The sequence below is a fragment of the Tamandua tetradactyla genome, chromosome 10, assembly GCF_023851605.1.
Source record: "Tamandua tetradactyla isolate mTamTet1 chromosome 10, mTamTet1.pri, whole genome shotgun sequence".
Classification (NCBI taxonomy): domain Eukaryota; kingdom Metazoa; phylum Chordata; class Mammalia; order Pilosa; family Myrmecophagidae; genus Tamandua; species Tamandua tetradactyla.
Genome location: NC_135336.1, coordinates 69,702,198 through 69,721,699, shown reverse-complemented (window position 1 = coordinate 69,721,699; position 19,502 = coordinate 69,702,198). Strand labels below are relative to the sequence as shown.

Here is a 19,502-nt window from a genome sequence, read left to right as displayed (position 1 = left end):
GGGCATGACTTGGGGTTCATTATTTCTCCATAACTTGGAAAAAGTTGGAAAAACTCACTGTTTTAATCACTTCAGTAACACATTAAAAAAAAAAGAAACTATGTTTTTTTTTCTTCTCCCACCTGCACTCCCATGATTGTAATAAGTACCATTAACCTGTATTCCCTGCTGAGTGGGAAAGGAATATTGATGATATTGTGTTTGTTTTCACAGAACCTTCTTTTCCCCAACCAACCACAGCAGCCCAACAGTAGATGCTCGGTGTCACCCACTGGAGACCTCACAATTAGCAACATCCAGAGATCGGACGCTGGCTTCTACATCTGCCAGGCCCTCACCGTGGCGGGAAGCATTTTAGCAAAAGCCCAACTGGAGGTTACTGATGGTGCGATGCTGTTAGAGTTTTCTTGTGAAAGTAGTTATTTTACTGCAGGATGTGCATTTGCCATAGTGAATTTTCTGATTTTTAAATCATTTAGATTAATGCTTATCTTTTGAATCATTCCAAATTCTCCCTGATTTAATATCATTTGTATTCCCAGAGAAGATCCTCAAAGATAATCTATTTTGTTTTATTCTTAAAATATGGTGATATTGAAATAATTGAGATTTTTCAAGAACTGTCGCAATCACAGTTTATAGAATTATAAACTTTATATTTTTGTTCTGCTTATGTTGGTATGGTTGCTTCTAGTAGATGTTCATAATTTCACTTTATTGGAAAACTAGGAAATTTCACCTTGAATGTTATTAGTGAAAACAGAGATAAGTTTTGGTTAGCTAATCCCATTATGACATTCCTGTGACTCTTTAATTAGACATTCACTAAGTTAAATTCACTAAAGTACCAAAATACTGATGAATTCTAAAATTAATTTCTTCATTTATACATATATGCTCCAATTCTTAACCAAGACACCTACATTGAAAATGAGTGTTGAAAAAGATGTAGGGCTCTATATGATTTGATTTCTTTTTCCCCAAAAACTTATTTGTCACATTTGATGGAGAGGGGGTTGTGCATGTTTCCAGAACCTCTAGGCGTAAATTTAATCCCTAGTTGATGTCTTAAATAAAAATCTCTTTCTTGTTCTCCAATACTTGTGAGTTTTAAAATTTTTATTTTTTTCCTAATGTTGACTTCCAATCTATTAAAACTTTGTCTGTGACCTCTTTGTATCCCTTCCTTCTCTCCTGGTGTCAATCTGATGACCTTTAATACAATTCGAATTTACATGTAGATTAAAAGGTCATTTAAAATTCATAGAAGAGCAGAATTTAAAAATATCTACGTATAGTATTGTCTGATGCAGTGCCACGTCAGGAATAGAAGTAAATAGAGCAGACACACATTGGATTTGCGAACAGAGTTGTTAATGGCTTCATGTGCTAATGCTGCAGATATTTACTGCTATGGAGCTGAAAGGAGAAATCGGGTTCAAGGGTGACAGTGATGAGAAATTTTTCCTTAAGATTGGAGGAATCTTTGATCCTTTATATCTATGCATTTCTTTTAAAAATAAAAGATAATTATTAATCTTTTTTACGTTATCATGTTTTCTTCTATCAGCAAAAATACCCAGAGGCATAAACTTGGAAAATAAGATATTCTGACCAATGCCTTTTTTTCTTCCGTATTAATATAAAATTTTCCAAATGTAACAATTAAGATCTCTATTATAATTTAACTGCTTATAGTATTTTACAGAAGACAGAATTTAAAATGTTTCCTAGTAATTAAATTGCCTTGAAAAGTCAAACCATATGTTTCAAACACAAAATTGGTGAATTAGAAGAGTCAGTAATATGACTGATATGGTTCCTGAAACAAGTTATATCTGATGCAATGCAAAGGAAACTTTTTGTCTTAACAGCTAATGTCCTTGTTATGGTGCAGTACAGCTGTATTAGTTCAGTAAAGGAGAGAAAACAGTAACATGTGTCTAGAGCACCATACTTCTCTGGTTAAGTGATATGTAGGATTTATGACCAGCCACAGAAATTTCCAGAAGTCATAGTATCCACTTATTTCCACTTAGTTTTCCTATTTGCCCCTAACATCTGGTAAATATTAATGAAAGTTTATCAGTCACCTGGTATTAATTGATGAAGCAGTAATGCCTTGAGAGTTTGAAATATATGTACTGCCTTTTGCATACAAAATAGGCACTTCTCTTGTCCCATCCAGAATGTAAAGGCTTTTCTCCCTGTTAAAAATATAAGAATTTATGCTATTATAATCTCAGTAAACCATAGCTATTCTAACTTTATTCCTGAGATCAAAGTTAAAAGAATAACTAGCACATTGAAATCTTCTGATGACTAAGATGGTTCTGGACTTTTTGATTCAGCTGGCCTGTATATTAATTCCTACACTGATTTTTGATTAAGTAAGCAATCACAAAGTCAAGATCTTTTTGCAGCCAACATTGAGTGGAGGGTATAGAAATTATTGATTTTGACAGTAAATGGATCTTTCAGGGTCTCAAAATCCACATCCACATATACATATATAATATATATAAATATAAATAAGCCTGTTTCTAAACATTAACTTGCCACTCTGGCTAAAGACTTCATCTTCTTTTTATAACTTCAGATTTCATAAAGTAGTTGATGATTTAGTAATATGTGAGCTTTCATTTTCATTTTGAACATATTTTTTGGTTATGATCCAGGGAAATTCAGAGGCTATTGAAGAAGGATAACATATTTCATATTCAGAGAAACAAATGATTAATTATGCCATGTATAGCAATGTTTCTATTATTACATTTTTGCACTTAGTCTTCTTTCCTGGAAATATTTTTAACTCAAGTGTTCCTATAAGATGAGATTGCCAATAGTGATGAAAGGAGCTGTGTGAGTGAAAATTGTACTGATTATAGATTGAGTTAAGATGCTTCAATATACTTGAGTCTCAAAATATTCCTTTCAAAGTCCTTCTCATTAATACATTGGCACTGTTCTTCATTTTTTTCTTTTCTTATGCCCTATCTATTTCTCTCAGAAAATTAGAAAATTGGAGTGAGTTCTTTGAGTATAGCTAGTAGAATCTTAAAGGACTAGAGAGAAGAAATGCATTTTTATTTTATATTGACAATAAATGTCACACCATGATCTAATATGAGTGGTTTGAGAATTTATAATGTATGGTTAGAGGAAAACATGGAGTTGTCAAGGTCACTGAAAATCCGAAATGTTCATTTAACCTTTGACCTTAGTGTTATGGAAACTTGTGGTCGTCTTTAACCCATAGCATCCTTGAAACTGAAAATTCCTTCTGGACGGGAGATTTTCAATTACTTTATTGATCTAATTCATTTAAGAGATGATGAGCTACTCATTAGGGCAGTAAAAAAAAAGCAAAGAAAAAACTAATTAGATGCCCTTTGACTGTATCTAATGATTTCAGGGATATGGAAATAAAGGACAGACTTATAAGAAATTATTGAATTCTCTATGTGCTTCATTTGAAGCAAAGTTAATTATTTAGATTTTGATAAATAGTTTCTACACAGGTAATTTGGGTTTGTATTATTACTGAATTGAAAAATTATTCATTGTCTTTGCAAACTGGTCTTCCTTTTCCTGAACCATATAAAAAATAAATTCCATGAAATTGTTGATTTGAATTTCTTTGGTACAAATATTGGTGAATGTGTCATAATTATTATATTATGTTTACACATTTGCTTAAGATGATTTTATTTTATAATAACAAACTTGATCAAGAAGAATAAACAAAGAAGAATTTATTGCTTTTCTTGGATTTTTTAAAGTTTTAAAAATATTAAATGATTTTCTATATGAATTGATATATACCTGCATGCAAGTATTTTTTTAATATTTATCTTGATGTAGTGGGTTTAGGTTGATTGAAAACCCATTGTGTCTGGGATGCAAGGGCCTGTATCATAACTTGCATATTGAAATTAAAATTGGTTGGTTTTCTAGTGGTAGATTCTAAAAGGGCTGCTTAATTTTTATGTTTTTCCCACTCCAAAATTGTTATCTCTGATAGAAAAGATGATGCACAGAAATTAGAAAATAGGTAATCATATAAGTTGGCATTTATAAAAGCTAGTGGACAAAGGAGATTAGAGCAATGAGCAAAATAATTTTTATGATTGTGCGTCTTCTAATGCAGAATGACCATCTTGAGAAAATGCCTTTTCATGCTTAAAGAGTAATGTTTAGGAGAAACACTATTTTTTAACACAGTTGCATAACAATAATATAAAAATCTAACATCCTTTTTTTATATCCAGTTTATGTGATAAAAATCATATCTTGGACAATTAGCAGAACTCTAAGCTGAAGCTTATAGAACTTTCTCTTAAGAAAGACTTTTTTTGGACCTGGTCATGTCAGTGTCATTGTGAGGTAGTCTTTTAATGAGATCTAGATGAAAAGTTGCCTCCAATTGACTCCATAATTCTGCCACCTATTTATATAATAGCATGATCTCACCACTGAAGGAGCTTAGTCGTGTATTTCAATTTTGAGTAGTTGCCCTTGACGTCTACTCCCTGGCATATAATACAATGTTATTTTGCTGAGACATCCAGACATAGCTTTGTCCACTGCCAGTTGTTTTCTGTGCACTATTATCCATTAAAGATCTAAAGAGACTATATAAGACTTTCAGTTAAACCTATAAAAGCAATTTGGGACATAAGTTAGCGCTATAAAAGTAATTTTGTGTGATAATCATAGGAGTAGTCTTCAAGAATGTCAAGGAACTACCACCTTAATTTCTTGCAAAAAGTAATAAGAATGATTGGAAAGTAAAATTGTAGTAATTTACATTGGAAAAGCATCTGATTTGCCTCCTAAGTCATTATGAAATACTGAAAGATGCACTGAAGTTATTGCTACAAAACAATGTTTGATTGTTTTTGGTTTTCCAAAGAAAGAAACCGAACTAAAAGTTTATGAAATTATGGAAAATTTCCCCAAATGAGTGCAGGAGTTGATACAAATATAAGTAGTCTTGTTTTGCATGAAAACTCTATTTTTGTCATACTGCTAACATAGTCCTACTAGGCCTCTTTCCTTTGCTTAATTATGGGTAATAAAATGGAATAATGCAAATGATATTACTATAATTTACAGGCCAATGTCACAATTTTTGCAAACAAATTATCAGTTTTAACATTGACAGAGGTATCTTATCCTACATTAATACAGCATGATACCACAAAGGGTGAAATTATTTATTATGCACATATTTACAAAAATCTCAAAAGTGAAAATTGACCCTACCTTTGTGATGTGCCACAGACTTTCTTAAATAAAGATATGAGAGAAAAAACTGGCATTTTACAAATGATTGTTTTTAGCTTTCCATATTTTTATTTTCATTTTGATCTAACCTAAGCTTTTCAATATGACTAAGCCTTTCTAAAATGTCAGTTTACCCCATCACCACCTTAATTGTGTGTAATGCAGATTAAGTTATAAACCATACACATAGATTTGATATATAATGTATAGATGTATATATAGTATGCATAGAAGTATTTTGAATGTAGTATGCAGAGTACGTACACAAAATGCCAATATATATGTATATATCAGGAACATTAATTTTATTGTCAATATCAAGTATCAAGACTATTGGATTTCATGGAGGTTAAATCATCCTGAAAATATCTTTATCTTTCAGTTTTAACAGATAGACCTCCACCCATAATTCTACAAGGCCCAGCCAACCAAACGCTAGCTGTAGATGGTACAGCACTGCTGAAATGTAAAGCCACTGGTGATCCTCTTCCTGTAATTAGCTGGTTAAAAGAGGGGTTTACTTTTCTGGGTAGAGATCCAAGAGCAACCATACAAGAGCAAGGAACACTGCAGATTAAGAATTTACGGGTGAGTAATATTCCACTTGTGTTTGGGTCTTCATTTCAACCTAAGCACTACCACAGGGAAAAACTGTGGTGAACTTAAAATATTATAGTTATACCCCAGCATAATGCTTTCTATTTTATCATATGCCATGCTATTTCTTATTGCTCCAATGATAAGTTTAAATCAGAGGAATGGCGGTTGTCCTCATGTTACTTATGAATTCATAAAAGACCTAGAATTTTTTACTCCCTCTCTCAATCCATATGTATGCAATCAGTGAAACTAGAAATCTCAACTATAAGAAGGTTTTTGTTTTTTTTTGTGGGGGAAGCATGCATGGTTTGGGAATCAAACCCAAGTCTATGCATGGAAGGCAAACATTCTACCACTGAACAATAAAGTTAATAATAGTGGTAGAATATTTCAAATAATTTGAATTAGCAGATGTTCTCTCTCAGACTTTCTTTGTTCTCACAAATTTTCTCATAAATTTCTCATAAATTTCCTTGGCCAAACCATTGTGTAGGAAAAATAAGGATATAAGAATGAGTACACAAGAACCAGAATTTGATAGTTGATGGAAAATTGTACATTTAAGTTGAAGTTGCTGTAGGGTGTATATTTAAACCCATGGACAAGAGCAAGCCATTACTGGGACTGTAACGTGATAGAGAATGACCATTCCTGGAAACTTAAACATGCTGTACATGCTTCAGAAGCAACTCAAAATGTCTACTTTTGAGTACTGTGTTAGTTATCTATTATTGTGTAACAATATTAGCAAAAATTTAGAGGCTAAAGCAACACACATTTCTTATCTCAAAATTTTTGTGGATAAGTAGTCTGGGCAAGAATTAGCTGGATCCTGTGCTTCAGGGTCACAGAAAACTACAATTAGGTGCTGGCCAGGTTGATTGTCTCATCTGAGGATTTTCTGGGGAAGGTTCGGCCTCCAAGCAATGTGATTGTTAAAAGCATTCTTTTCCCTGTGGCTATTAGACTGATGGCCTCAGTTTCTTGCTGGCTATTGACCGGAGGGCACCATTGGTTTCTTGCCATGTAGATCTTCCCAACATGACCGCTTACTGTCTCAAACAGTAGAAACTCTCAGCAATTCAGTCTCCTAGCAAGACATGCATTATAATCCTATGTAACATAGTCACAAAGTGACATCTTGTCACCTTTGCAATATTCAGTTTGCCAGAATTAAATAATGGGTTTTCCATAGTCAAGATGAGGAATCATATAAGATCTGAATACCAGAAGACATTGTTTTGGGGGTCGCCTGTTCACAACAAGTATACTCAAACCATTCAACTAAATATGTGAGCTTAATTTCCCCTGTATAGCAAGTGCTATGCTAAAGCTTGATGGTATGTTATACTAACTACAAGATTGGTGAAGAAAACCAGAACTAAAAATGGTTAACATGATAGTGGATGAAGACAAATAGATTGGAAATCATTCAGTGAGAGAACAATTAGTTTAATATGGTGTCCAAGTATAATTTGGGAACAAAGATGAAGGAAAAAACTCAACATACTCAAATGTTTCGATTCAGAAGCCTGGGAAAGATAAAATTGTTGAAAATAATAAGTAAAGATGTCAGTGAAGAATAAAGTTTAACTTAAATTGGAAATTCAAGTGGCTATATGCAATAGACAATTTGACATTAAAGGCTATAGAGGCAGGGCAAAGACAGGATTGCCATATAAATTTTACAGATTTTTTTTTTTAAATTACACATATTTTTGGATGATCACAAGTTAGAATTTTCTTCTTAGGATGCAAATATGTTTGCAGTTACACTTATCTGGTTGTTTTTATCAGTGTATCACACCAATACATGTACCAAAAGGAAAAATAAGTATGTTTTCTGGCTGATATAGGTGCGTGTGTGTGTGTGTGTGTGTGTGTGTGTGTGTGTGTGCGTGTGTGAATGTAAACTTTAATTTGAACAACAGACATTAATGACTGCTCTAAGTAGGAAAGATGCTGTCAAGCTCAGTTAAAAAGATTAATAAATTAATACAGATATTTTCTTTAACTTACCTTATTATTGACCAGGAGTTATTAACCTCCTTTGAAAAAAATGGAAGTTATTAAAAAATTAATTCCAACTCTCCTTCGTAAACACTTTAACCTCTCTTTCTGGGCAAGAAGCAGGCTTGGGCCATGGAGGTTAATGCATTTTCACTGTACTGCTGAATTAAAGGGTATGTTTGAATAGTCAGGATCCCTAGTAGCATTTGAAAGAAGCAATTAAAGGTGGGTGCTTGATGCTCTCAAACAAACTTGGAGTCCACTGATAGGCTTCTAATAGTCTCTTTGAGACAGAAACTCCTGGGGGCTTCTGTGCAGCTAACTACACAAGGAGAAAAGAAGGTGATAGAGCTTGCCAGCACATTAATCTCCTTTTAAAGCACTTGGTTAAGGATAAGGACAGGATGGAAAAGATGTGAAGCACTCATGACCAAAAAAGACATTACTTAAAGTTTAAATTAAAAGAATAAAAATCAATGTAATGATGATGGTGATACCATAGTGAGTTTTAGAAATGAGATTTGGGCTTTTGATATCACTTTTGATAAACTCCAAAATGGAAATGTTGTTCTTTTTCTGTACAATGACTGTCTTTAAAGGGAGATAAAAATGTGCTGTACGGTACTCCACTCATACAGTCAAGAGGGTTTCTGTAGGTCATATTCCATTGTGTCTCCCTGTTTCTTTTTTGGTACTTAAAACAAGAAAAAAAATAGAGTGATGAACATTGTGTCCTCATAGTCCAGCTAATTGGTAACTGAATCTGTATTTTTTGAGAAGTAAAATATTCCGATACTCATTAAAACATACCTACCACAGCTAATGTCAGACTTATATCTGCACACAATTACAAGGAAATGCAGTTAAGAAACAGTACCTACATACTATTCTTTTAACATTTGCACGTAATAACAAGTCCTACATTTTGTTCGGCAGCTATAATAATATGCAAATTCTTTTACTCTTTCACAGACCATATTCAAATGAATATCACATTAAAATCCAACCATGGCTCATTATATTTAGTTTGTGAGTGATGCTTCTTAAATGCAAAGATTTCTAATGACTATAATGTGTGCACAGCCACATTTGAAGTAATGGCTCTTTCTATCTACAATGGCTATACCCATCATCCTTCTATATAATAGAAGACAATTGAACAGAGAAAATATGGTAAAGAATGACATGCCAGAGCAATTTGAAACTTAAGTTAACATACATAATGACATTTAAAATAAATTAAAATGGCACAGCAGCGGTAACATCTGAGCACTGATGATTTACTTGAGAATCAATCGTAGAGGCTTGAGCTATGGATAAACTTACAGTTTAAACTCAGCACATGAAATGTGCCGTGAACTCCGTATTTCATAAAGAATTAGACTAATGTTCATGACAGAATTTTAATTCTGCATGTTGTGACTTGCCTTATTCTGTTTGGTCATCACTATCTGTTCCTGGGCTTCCTTTACCCCTAAACTAATGTCAAGATAAATTACTCGCAGTTTAAGTCCACAGGGCTCAAGCACAATGAGGACTTTTGAGTTATATCTTTCATTTTTCTTGGAACTTTTGTCAAGATACATGCATGAAACCTTCTGCCTTTCCCATTTGGAAAAAGAGAACGCTTGTTTATAGTACCAACTATTTCTTTGTAAAAGACTTTTGCCATTCTTCAATGATTAATAAATACCTGGAAGTGATCAAAGAAACTATTTTTTTAGTGTGTGTAATAAAAAAAAGTCACATATTAGTTTGTATTCATGATCCCTTTGAGTTCTAATTTTCAGTGATTCCATAGATATGGCTTGTTTGGTTTTTTTATATTTTGATAATTTTTTATTAGAGAAATTGCAGAAAAGTCATGCAATAAATACAGAGTTCCCATATATCCCATCATTAACACTCTGCATTAGTGTGGTACATCTGTTACAACTCATGAAAAAATGTTGTAGTTGTACTATTAACTATAGAGTCCATAGTTTATATTACGGTTAACTGTGTTGCACATTTTCATGCTTTTTGATTTATTAAAAAATTTCATTCTAGTAACATATATACAACTGAAAATTTCCCCTTTTAACCATAATCAAATACATAATTCAGTGGTGTTAATTACATTCACAATGTTTGCTACCATCACCACTATCCATTAGCAAAACTTTTCCATCAATGGCAAATCAATGCTTAATTAACTTACCATCCTACCCCACCCTAAGCCAGGTAACCATAGATTCATGTTTATGATTCTAAGACGCAAAGCAGTATTTGTCCTTTTGCATCTTGGTTATTTCATGCAATGTGATGCTCTTTAAGGATCCATGTTGCAGAGTGTATAAAATCTTCATTTCTTTACATGGCAGAATAATACGTCAGTTTATGTACCCTCCACATTTTGTTTCTCTATCTACCTGATAATGGACACTTCGGATGCTTTCATCTTTTGTGTCTTTGAATTATGCCACTATGAATATTGGCGTGAAAACATATGCTCAAGTCCATGCTTTTGGTTATTTGGGGTAAACAACTCGATAAATTCCCATTCTTAAAATCCAACCTATTTGGTATATTGCATTTCAGTAGCTTTAGCAAACCAAAACAATCACCTTTAAACCTCAGAAGCAATGCTAAAACAATTTCTTCAGACTGAAAAGAAAAATACTAGACAGTAGGCTCAAGTTGTGAAGTAAATGTCACCATATAAGTAATTATAATGCCAGTACATTACCCAAGAGTTCAGTTCTCAGCTTATCACTTTCTTTTAGCATTTTACTACAAGCTGTAAGGAGAAACCAGACTGCATTTACACATTTAGTTTGGAAAGTTCTTCAGCTAAGTACCCCAGCTTATCACTTTCAAATTCTCCCGTCTAATACCGGTACTCAATTTTGCCAGATTTGCTGCCACTTTATAAAAAGGATTACCTTCTTTCAGGTTTGCAGTAACACGTGTCATTTCAGGCTATGGCTTCATCAAGAGTATCTTTAGAGTCCATATTTCGATCAATAGTCTCTTCAAAGCAATCTAGGTCTTTCCTGTCAAGCATATCACAATTCTTCCAGAATTTTCCTCATCCATTTATAAAGCCATTCCAGCACTTTTGGTATTTGCAAACTCAGCAGTACCCTTCTTCACTGGTACCAAAATACATTTCAGTTGGCTTTTTCAATGGGGATATATTAGTTTACAAATTTACAGTTGTAGGACCATGAAAATGCCCAAATTAAGGAACCCATAGAAAGACACCTTGACTCTGAAAAAATGGCCATTGGTATCAGAGGTTCCTCTGGCACATGGGAAGGCATGTGGCTGGTAACCTCTGGTCCTTGGCTCCTGGGTTGCATTGCTTTCAGTTTCTGAGGCCAGTGGCTTTCTCTCTGTGTGAGCTCTCTTAAAGCGCTACAGATTAAGACCCAGTTTGAATGGGGTGGGTCACATCTCAAGGAAACAATCTAATTGAAAGGTCCCACCCACAACAGGTTTGCCCCCACAAGAATGGATTATGTCATCTTTTTTAGCTACATAACAGATTCAAACCAGCACAGTGATGAGCTCCTTTATTTTTTAGGTGCTGCTACAATTTATTAATGGATGTGACTCCAAGAACAATAGCCTTCTGGGATTAAGCTTCATTTCCCTTTTTATTCTTTTCTTTATTAGAAGTGTTGTAAGTTTACACAACAATCATTCATAAAACACCGGATCCCCATACACCAACGCACCAACAACTTGCATTGGTGTAATACATGTGCTTGCATTGGTGTAATTTTAAATGTAATAAAAGCACATTTGTATAATTATACTATTAAGTAAATTTCATAGTTTAATTTAGGGATCACTCTTTGTGTAGTGCAGTTGTGATAACCTATGTTCTGACATGATGAGTTTACTTATTCTAGTTGTTTCAAATCAGTGAGATCACATAATATTTGTACTTCTGTGTCTGGCTTATTTCACCCAACATTATGTCTTCAGGTCTATCCATGTTGTTGTATGTATTGGGACTTCATTCATTTATAAAGCTGAATAATATTCCATTGCATGTATATACCACATATTATTTATCCATTCATTGGTTGACGGACAGTTGGGTTGCTTCTGTCTTTTGACAATTGTGAATAAAGCCGCTATGAACATTGGTGTGCAAATATCTGTTCAGGTCCCTACCTTTAATTCTTTTGGATATATCTCCAGAAGTGGGATTGCCAGGTAATATGGCAGTTCTTTACTTAACTTTCTGAGGAACTGCCAAACTGTCAGCAGTGGCTGCACCATTTTACATTGCCACCAATAATGAATAGATGTTGCTATTTATTCATACTCTCTCTAACACTTATTTTATATTTTTTAATAACAGCTATTCTGACAGGTATGAAATGGTATCTCACTGTGGTTTTGATTTGCATTTCTCATGTGCTTTCTGGCCATTTGAGTATGTTCTTTGGAGAGATGTCTGTTCAAGTCTTTTGCCCATTTTTAAAAGTTGGGTTGTTTGTCTTTTTGTAGTTAAGTTGAAGAATTTCTTTATATATTTTGACAATTAATCTGTTATCAGGTATGTCATTTCCAAATATTGTCTCCCATTGTTTAGGTTGTCATCTTACTTTATGATAAAGTCCTCTAAGGAACAAAAGTTTTTTATTTTTTATTTTGAGGAAGTCACATTTTTCTATTTTTTCCTTTGTTTCTTGTACTTTGAGTGTAAGTCTGGGAAATCATTACCTAATACAAGCTCCTGAAGATGTTTCCAAACATTTTCTTTTAGAAGTTTGAAATTTCTAGCTCTAATATTAAGGTCCTTGATTCCTTTTGAGTTGGTTTTTGTATATCTTTTTTTTTTTTTTTTTTTTTTGCAAATGGAGATCCAGTTTTCCCAACCCATTTCATGAAGATACTATTCTTTACCTGTTGAGAGGTCTTTACCACCTTCTCAAAAATCAGGTGGCCATAAATGTGAGAGTTGATTTCTGAGCTCTTAGTTCAATTCCATTGGTCTATATATATGTCTTGTGCCAAAACATACTGTTTTGATTATCGTGACTTTCTATTAAGTTTTAAGATCAGAAAGTGAGTCCTCCGTGTTCATTCTTCTTTTTCAGGATTGTGCTAGCTCTTTGTGGTCCCTTACCCTTCCATATTAAGTTTATTTTTAGCTTTTTCATGTGTGCAAAGAATGTTGCTAGAAATTTTGATTGGGATTTCACTGAATCTATAAATTGTTTGGGGAAGTATTGATATCTTAATGTTATTTAGTATTCCGATCCATGAACATAGAATGTCATTTGATTTCTTTTAGCAATATTTTATAGTTTTCTGTGCATAAGTCCTTTGCATCCTAGATATTTAATTCTTTTAGTTGCTTTTATAAATTGAATTTTTTTCTTGATGTTCTGTTCTAATGGTTCTTTGGTTATGTGTAGAAACTACACATAACCACTACTTGTCACTTTGCTGAGTTCATTTATTAGCTCTGGGAACTTTGTTGTAGATTTTTCAAGATTTTCTGTATATGGCATCATATTATCTGCAAATAAGGAATGTTTTACATCTTCCTTTCCATATTGAATATTTTTTTTTCTTTTTCTTGCCTAATTGCTCTGGCAAGAACTTACAGTACAATGTTGAATATAGTGGTGATGTTTTAGCCTCCTTATCTTGTTCTTAATCTTAGAGAGCACTTTCAGTCTTTCACCATTAAGTAGGATGTTACCTGAAGTCTTTATATATATACCCTTCATTTTTCATTCCTTCCTTCTGCTAATGTGATCTATTACATTGACTGATTTTCTTACAAACCAACATTGTATTCCATGTGTTTTGTTTTGATAAAGCTGCCAGAATGCATTATACTAGAAATGAGTTGGCTTTTACAATAAGTATTTATTAACCTACAAACTTACAGTTCTTGGGCTGTGAAAATTGTCCAAATTAAGGAATTAACGGGTTGATACTTTCTCTGAATATTGGCTACTGTTGAGCTTGGGCTCCTCTGTCAGATAGCAAGGCACATGGAGATATCTGCCAATCATTCCCTCCCAAGTTTTGTGGCTTCTAATTTCTGGCTTCAGTGGCTTCCTCTCAGCTTCTCTGAGGCTTTTTCTGTATGTGTCTCTGTTCTAGTTTGCTAGCTGCTGAAATGCCTGTTTTTCTATTTATTTTCTTTTTGTGTTGTACCTTATTGAGTGCCTTATTTTTCTTCATTTATTTTCCTTTCATTTATTTTCCTTGTTGTTACCACAGAGTTAAAATTTTACTTCCTAAATATATAAAAATAATATTAGGTTTAATACTAATTTAACTTCAGTGGCATGCACACATATTTCTTCGGCTATAACCCTCTGTCCCACCACCATTTTTTGTACCACTTGTATCTTTTACATTGTATGTCCAAAAACATAGATTTATCATTACTTTTTATCTTTTTGTGTTTTAGGACATCTGAAGTGGAGTTACATACCAAACAATACAATACAAAAATACTGGCATTTGCAATTGCCCAAATGGTTCTATTTACTGCAGGTTTTTATTTCTTTATGCTGTTTTGATCTACTGTCCAGTATCTTTTCCTTTCAGTCTGAGGAACTCCCTTTAGAATTGTTTTTAGGGAAGTCCTATTGGGGATGAACTCCCTCAATTTTTATTTATCTGAGAATGTCTTAATCACTCCCTCAGTTTTTTTTTTTTTTTTTTTTTTACCAAAACATCACATGTTTACTTCAGATGCAAAATCAATATTAAATTGACAATTTTAATTTTTAACTCTACCATGTAAGCATAGCCATTTAAGTATTTTAAAAATTATTCCCTCCAAAAAAACTGAGAAAGTTTTTCTTTTCCACTACCACACATAATAATTTCCCATTAGTAATAATTTGGGAGGACTTTCATTTGGTAAGTAAACTGATTTGGGGATATTTCAGATTTTTAACCAAATGAAAACTAAGCTGAATAAATTATGGGGCATAGTTTTATCTGCATGTTCCTTTCTTTAGAATCTAAATTCAATTACCAAACAGTATAACTTTTACCTGTTCACCCCTAGTAAAACTATCTGTCCTGTAAAATATGATGGATACATTCCATGATTTTCCAGTTAATAGAATCATTTATTGTTTTACCTTAAAAAGATAAAAGAAATTTTCTCACTAAAGGCCAAGATCGGTAATAGGCTGTGCCCACCCCTGTAGGGGAAGAGGATTTTTATATCTCTTTCTGCATTGACAAAGCTAGCCAAGGTGTGGACCCGAGGTGGCCTGCCATGAGAGTGGGGAATGAGCACCAGTTGCTACCACATGGGGAAAACAATTTACTGGTCTTTACTATAGTTTATCAACCTCTTCCTCCTGCTCCTTCCTGCATGTTGTATCCTTTTCTTCTGGTCTCCAGAGTTTCAAAATAGTTGTTTCAGACAGTCCCTACCTGTTTAGTAGTTGCTTTGAAGGAAGGACTGAGTACTGGAGCTCCCTACTCTGCCATCTTCCCTGGAATTCTCCCTTTGATTATATTTATCTGGAAATGTCTTAGTCTCTCCCTCATTTTTGAATGACTGTTATGCTGGATATAAATTTTTGGTTGTTAATTATTTCCTTTTAGCATTTTAAGTTTTTCATCCCACTGCCCTCTTGTTTCCATGATTTCCGATGAGAAATTGGTACTTGGTCTTATTGGGACTCTCTTGTACATAACACATTCATTTTGTCTTAGCAGCTTTCAGAATTCTTTCCTTATCTTTGGTATTTGACACTTAGACTACTGTATGTCTGGGTGTGGTTCTCTTCAAATTTATCCTGTTCAGATTTTGTGGTCTTCTTGAATGTGCATATTTATATTTTTCCATTAAATTTAGGAAGTTTTCTGCCATTATTTAATTGAATATTCTCCTGGATTCTTTCTTTCTTCTTTCTGCTTCTGGTACTCCTGTAATGCGTATGTTTTTCTGCTTGATTTTGTTCCAGTTTTTGCTCCTCACTGAAGATTGTCAGTTGTCTTGTCATTGAGTTTTCTGACCTTTTCTTTGGTCAGTTCTAATCTTCTGTTAAAACCTTCTAGGGAATTAGTCATTGCAGTTATTGTGGTCTTCAACTCTCATATTTCTTTTTGGTTCCTTTGTAAAATTTTTATCTCTTTATTGAGATTTCATATTGTTCTTCCTACTTTCCTGATATCCTTTAGTTTTTTTCTTCTCTGTTTTCCTTTATCTCCTTGAGCATATTGAGGATTTTTTTTTGTATTTAAAGTCTTTGTTTTGCATGTCCAAACTCTGGCCTTCTTTTATGATGATTTCAGAATTCTATCCTGTTTCTTTGCATGGGTCGTAATACTTGATTTTTGTCTTATAATCTTTTCTTGCACACTGTAGATTTTAATGTTTTAAAGTATTAATTCTGGAATATAGTCCCTGAGCTTTATGTTCCTTAAGATTTCATCAGGTAATACATGACAGAAATTTCCTTGAGTGCCAGAAGCTAACAAAAAACAAACCGACACAAAATACACCTTTCATAATTTTTCAAATTTTTCAAATTTGCTCTGCTTTGGTTTGTACTCTCCTTCAGAATTTAACCCTCCTATAAATTAGATTAGCCTAAGACAAATGTAAAGTTCAGGGTCCTATTAGTGTTTTTTGGACCTTATATTTTCCTGGGCTCGTGCCACACCCCTTTAGAGAAATTTGTATGTCCTGTCAACTCCCTCCAAAGTAGACTTTCTACTCCTAAAATGATACTGCTATATGACTTAAACAGGTAATTCCTTGCCACAAGCCACCTTGACTGAATTGTTTCTTTAAAGCTACTGCCTTAGCTTTTGGTGAACTGCTTCTGTCTGTACACATGTTCCGGGAGGATGAGCCAAAGACAAGTTTCCTAATTCACTCTTTCACTCTGTCACTCAGTTTATTCCTAAATGCAAGCATTCACTATGCACATAGGGGTTACTTTGTTCCTTCCAGAACAGGGCTGGGGATGCACAATGGGAGTGCATGCTGTCGCCACACCACATCAGGGAAGGGCTGAGAAAGGTGCCAGAAAGGGTGTTATGAGCTTCTCCTAGCATTTTTTTTATATACATGAGCAGGCACAGGGAATTGAACCCGGGTCCCAGGTGAGAATTCTGCCACTGCACCACCACGGCACCACCCTCCTAGCACTTTGAATGCTGGTTTTTCTTCATTCAACAATCACTCAGTTACTGTAACCCTCTAACTCTTTTCTGAAGTTTTGAGGAACATAGCTGTACCAGTTGTTGCTTATTGTTCAAAGATTCTGTGGGAGAATGGCACCCTGGAATGTCTTATGCTGCCATTTTAGTTGACCTGATTTTTAATAATACAACTTTGTTAACCCTTCTACAATTTATATATAAGTGAGGGCAGATCTCTTCAAAGGAACAATTTTCTTTTCTTTTCTTTTTTTTTTGGTAAATGTTTATTTTTTGAGGGACATAATCATGCAAAATGCTTATTCAACTATTAACAGAGCCTCAAACTATTTGAAGGAAATACTGATAATTCTGAAAAGAGACATAAGCAAAGGTGCTTTAATATTCAAAGAATTAAACAATCATGTAAATGTTTCTTCACCTATATCAATGTCTTTCAAAAGAAATAAAAAGTTGACCACCTATTATCTCTTTGCATATTGCCTCCTAGCTATGTTTTATCCATTAAAATACTGTTTATTTGAGATAGAAAACACAACTTTATCATTTCATTGAATATTTATAGGATTCTGAACAATTTCTGTGCTGAGTTTGGCTATATCTACCTCTAAACAGTAAAGCCTCAACATAAAATGGAGTTTTATGAGTAATGCTGTAGAGGGAAGAAAGAGAAACAACAATTTTTACCAGACAAATAACACTTAATTGTAGAAATATCATCCAGAAAATACCTTTCAACCTCTGTTATGAATAAAATAGCATTATATGAGCTTTTTAGTATTTTCTCTATATATGTGTGAGTGATTCTAATGTACAATTTGGAGAGGCAAATGATATGCCACATTTTAGAAACCTGAAACTGAGTAATTTTTTCCACACAGTGATTAAAACAATTTCATTCTGCTCCTTCCATATATGATAGATTTCTGATACTGGCACTTACACTTGCGTGGCTACAAGTTCGAGTGGGGAGACTTCCTGGAGTGCCGTGCTGGACGTGACAGGTGTGTTTTTTTGTGAATTATCTTAACAGCAGAAATCCTGAGCCCATTTCAGGGATGAGCTCATTAATGAATAACAGGGAGAGATCAAGATTTTAAATTCATTGACTGCACAAGCTAAGCCTCATACCACTTTTGACTTCTTGCATCATTCAACACATAGCACTGTGTATGTACAATCTGATACATTTGTCCTCTGCAAACTTCTTTTTTGTTTTTACCTAAAGTGCAAGCAGTTCTAGTGATCATGTCTGAAAGTAAAGCTAATTTTTACTCATGTATAGAAGATGCAAATAGTTACTTGCATACTCCTGATTGAGCATGAAATTGAATTGTTCATGCTTAGGTCAATTCCATTAATAGGCTATTTATCCTTCTTTTAAGCATCATTGTCTACTTATGAGACCAGGAGTAAAGTTAATTGTTTTCTGTTTGTCCCCTTTAGAATCTGGAGCAACAATCAGCAAAAATTATGATTTGAGTGATCTGCCAGGGCCACCATCCAAACCACAGGTCACTGATGTGACTAAGAACAGTGTCACTTTGTCCTGGCAACCAGGTACCCCTGGAATCCTTCCAGCAAGTGCCTATATCATAGAAGCTTTCAGGTATGAGACAATTCCCTTTTTCTCCTTTGTGTTTTTGCTTTAGCTCCTAAATCTTAAACTCTCACGTGAACTATCCTGCTGTTTTATTTCACGGATGTGTTCAGTTAATGCATTTTAAGAATTCATCTTTTATATTTGATGTTTTTCAAGGACAAACATTACTGCTTTCTTAATTTATAAATTTATGTGTAAATAGTGATCTAGTTCATAACTTATTCCTTTATCATTATACAGATTTAGGATGAGAATTTTGGTTTTAGAACTGGACAGGAAACAATTTAATTAGACCCAGGCACTTTTTATGTTATATGAAGTTTGTTGAAGCATGGGACATGAGAATCTTTGTTCTTAATAATAAGAGCAAAACTTAAAATAATTCCAGTGTTCCTATGATGTGTATTTGAATACATCTGTTGTGTATGCCATAAAGTTAAAAGCCACAATTAAGAAACTGATTTCTTAAGCTTCTGATTGTTGAAAGTGAAAGACATTCCCACATGCTATTTGAAGTAATTGTCATCAGTTTGTGGGTAGAGCAAATATCTTATAAACTTAAAAATAGTTCATAAAAATAGCGGATAGAGCAAATATCTTAAAAACTTAGCAAATATAATTATAAAATTGTTTTGTGTGAATTTGATAAAATACTTACACAAATCAGATAATATAGCTTCATATTGTGTTTCAGTGTGCCCCTATTTGATATTATAATGATTGAATGAACAGAGTGTCCTTTCTAAACATTAGGAAAAATGATCACTTTCATTTTAGCCTTCTTTAATCTGTTTGTAAGGTGATAATAGAGGAATAGTTTTTGAATTTTAAAATAGCATTT

At 33.6% G+C, this 19,502-nt stretch overlaps 1 protein-coding gene across 9 annotated transcripts in view; it reads left to right on the top strand.

Annotated features, from left to right (window-relative positions):
• Positions 1-19,502, top strand: part of ROBO2 (roundabout guidance receptor 2) — a 648,114-nt gene that overhangs the window by 526,885 nt on the left and 101,727 nt on the right. For all 9 annotated transcript variants that reach the window (XM_077118710.1, XM_077118711.1, XM_077118709.1 and 6 more), the window contains 4 exons: positions 214-385; positions 5,672-5,877; positions 17,981-18,062; positions 18,505-18,667. In XM_077118710.1, coding sequence (XP_076974825.1) covers positions 214-385; positions 5,672-5,877; positions 17,981-18,062; positions 18,505-18,667 — 623 coding nt within the window. The remainder of the gene's footprint in view (positions 1-213; positions 386-5,671; positions 5,878-17,980; positions 18,063-18,504; positions 18,668-19,502) is intronic.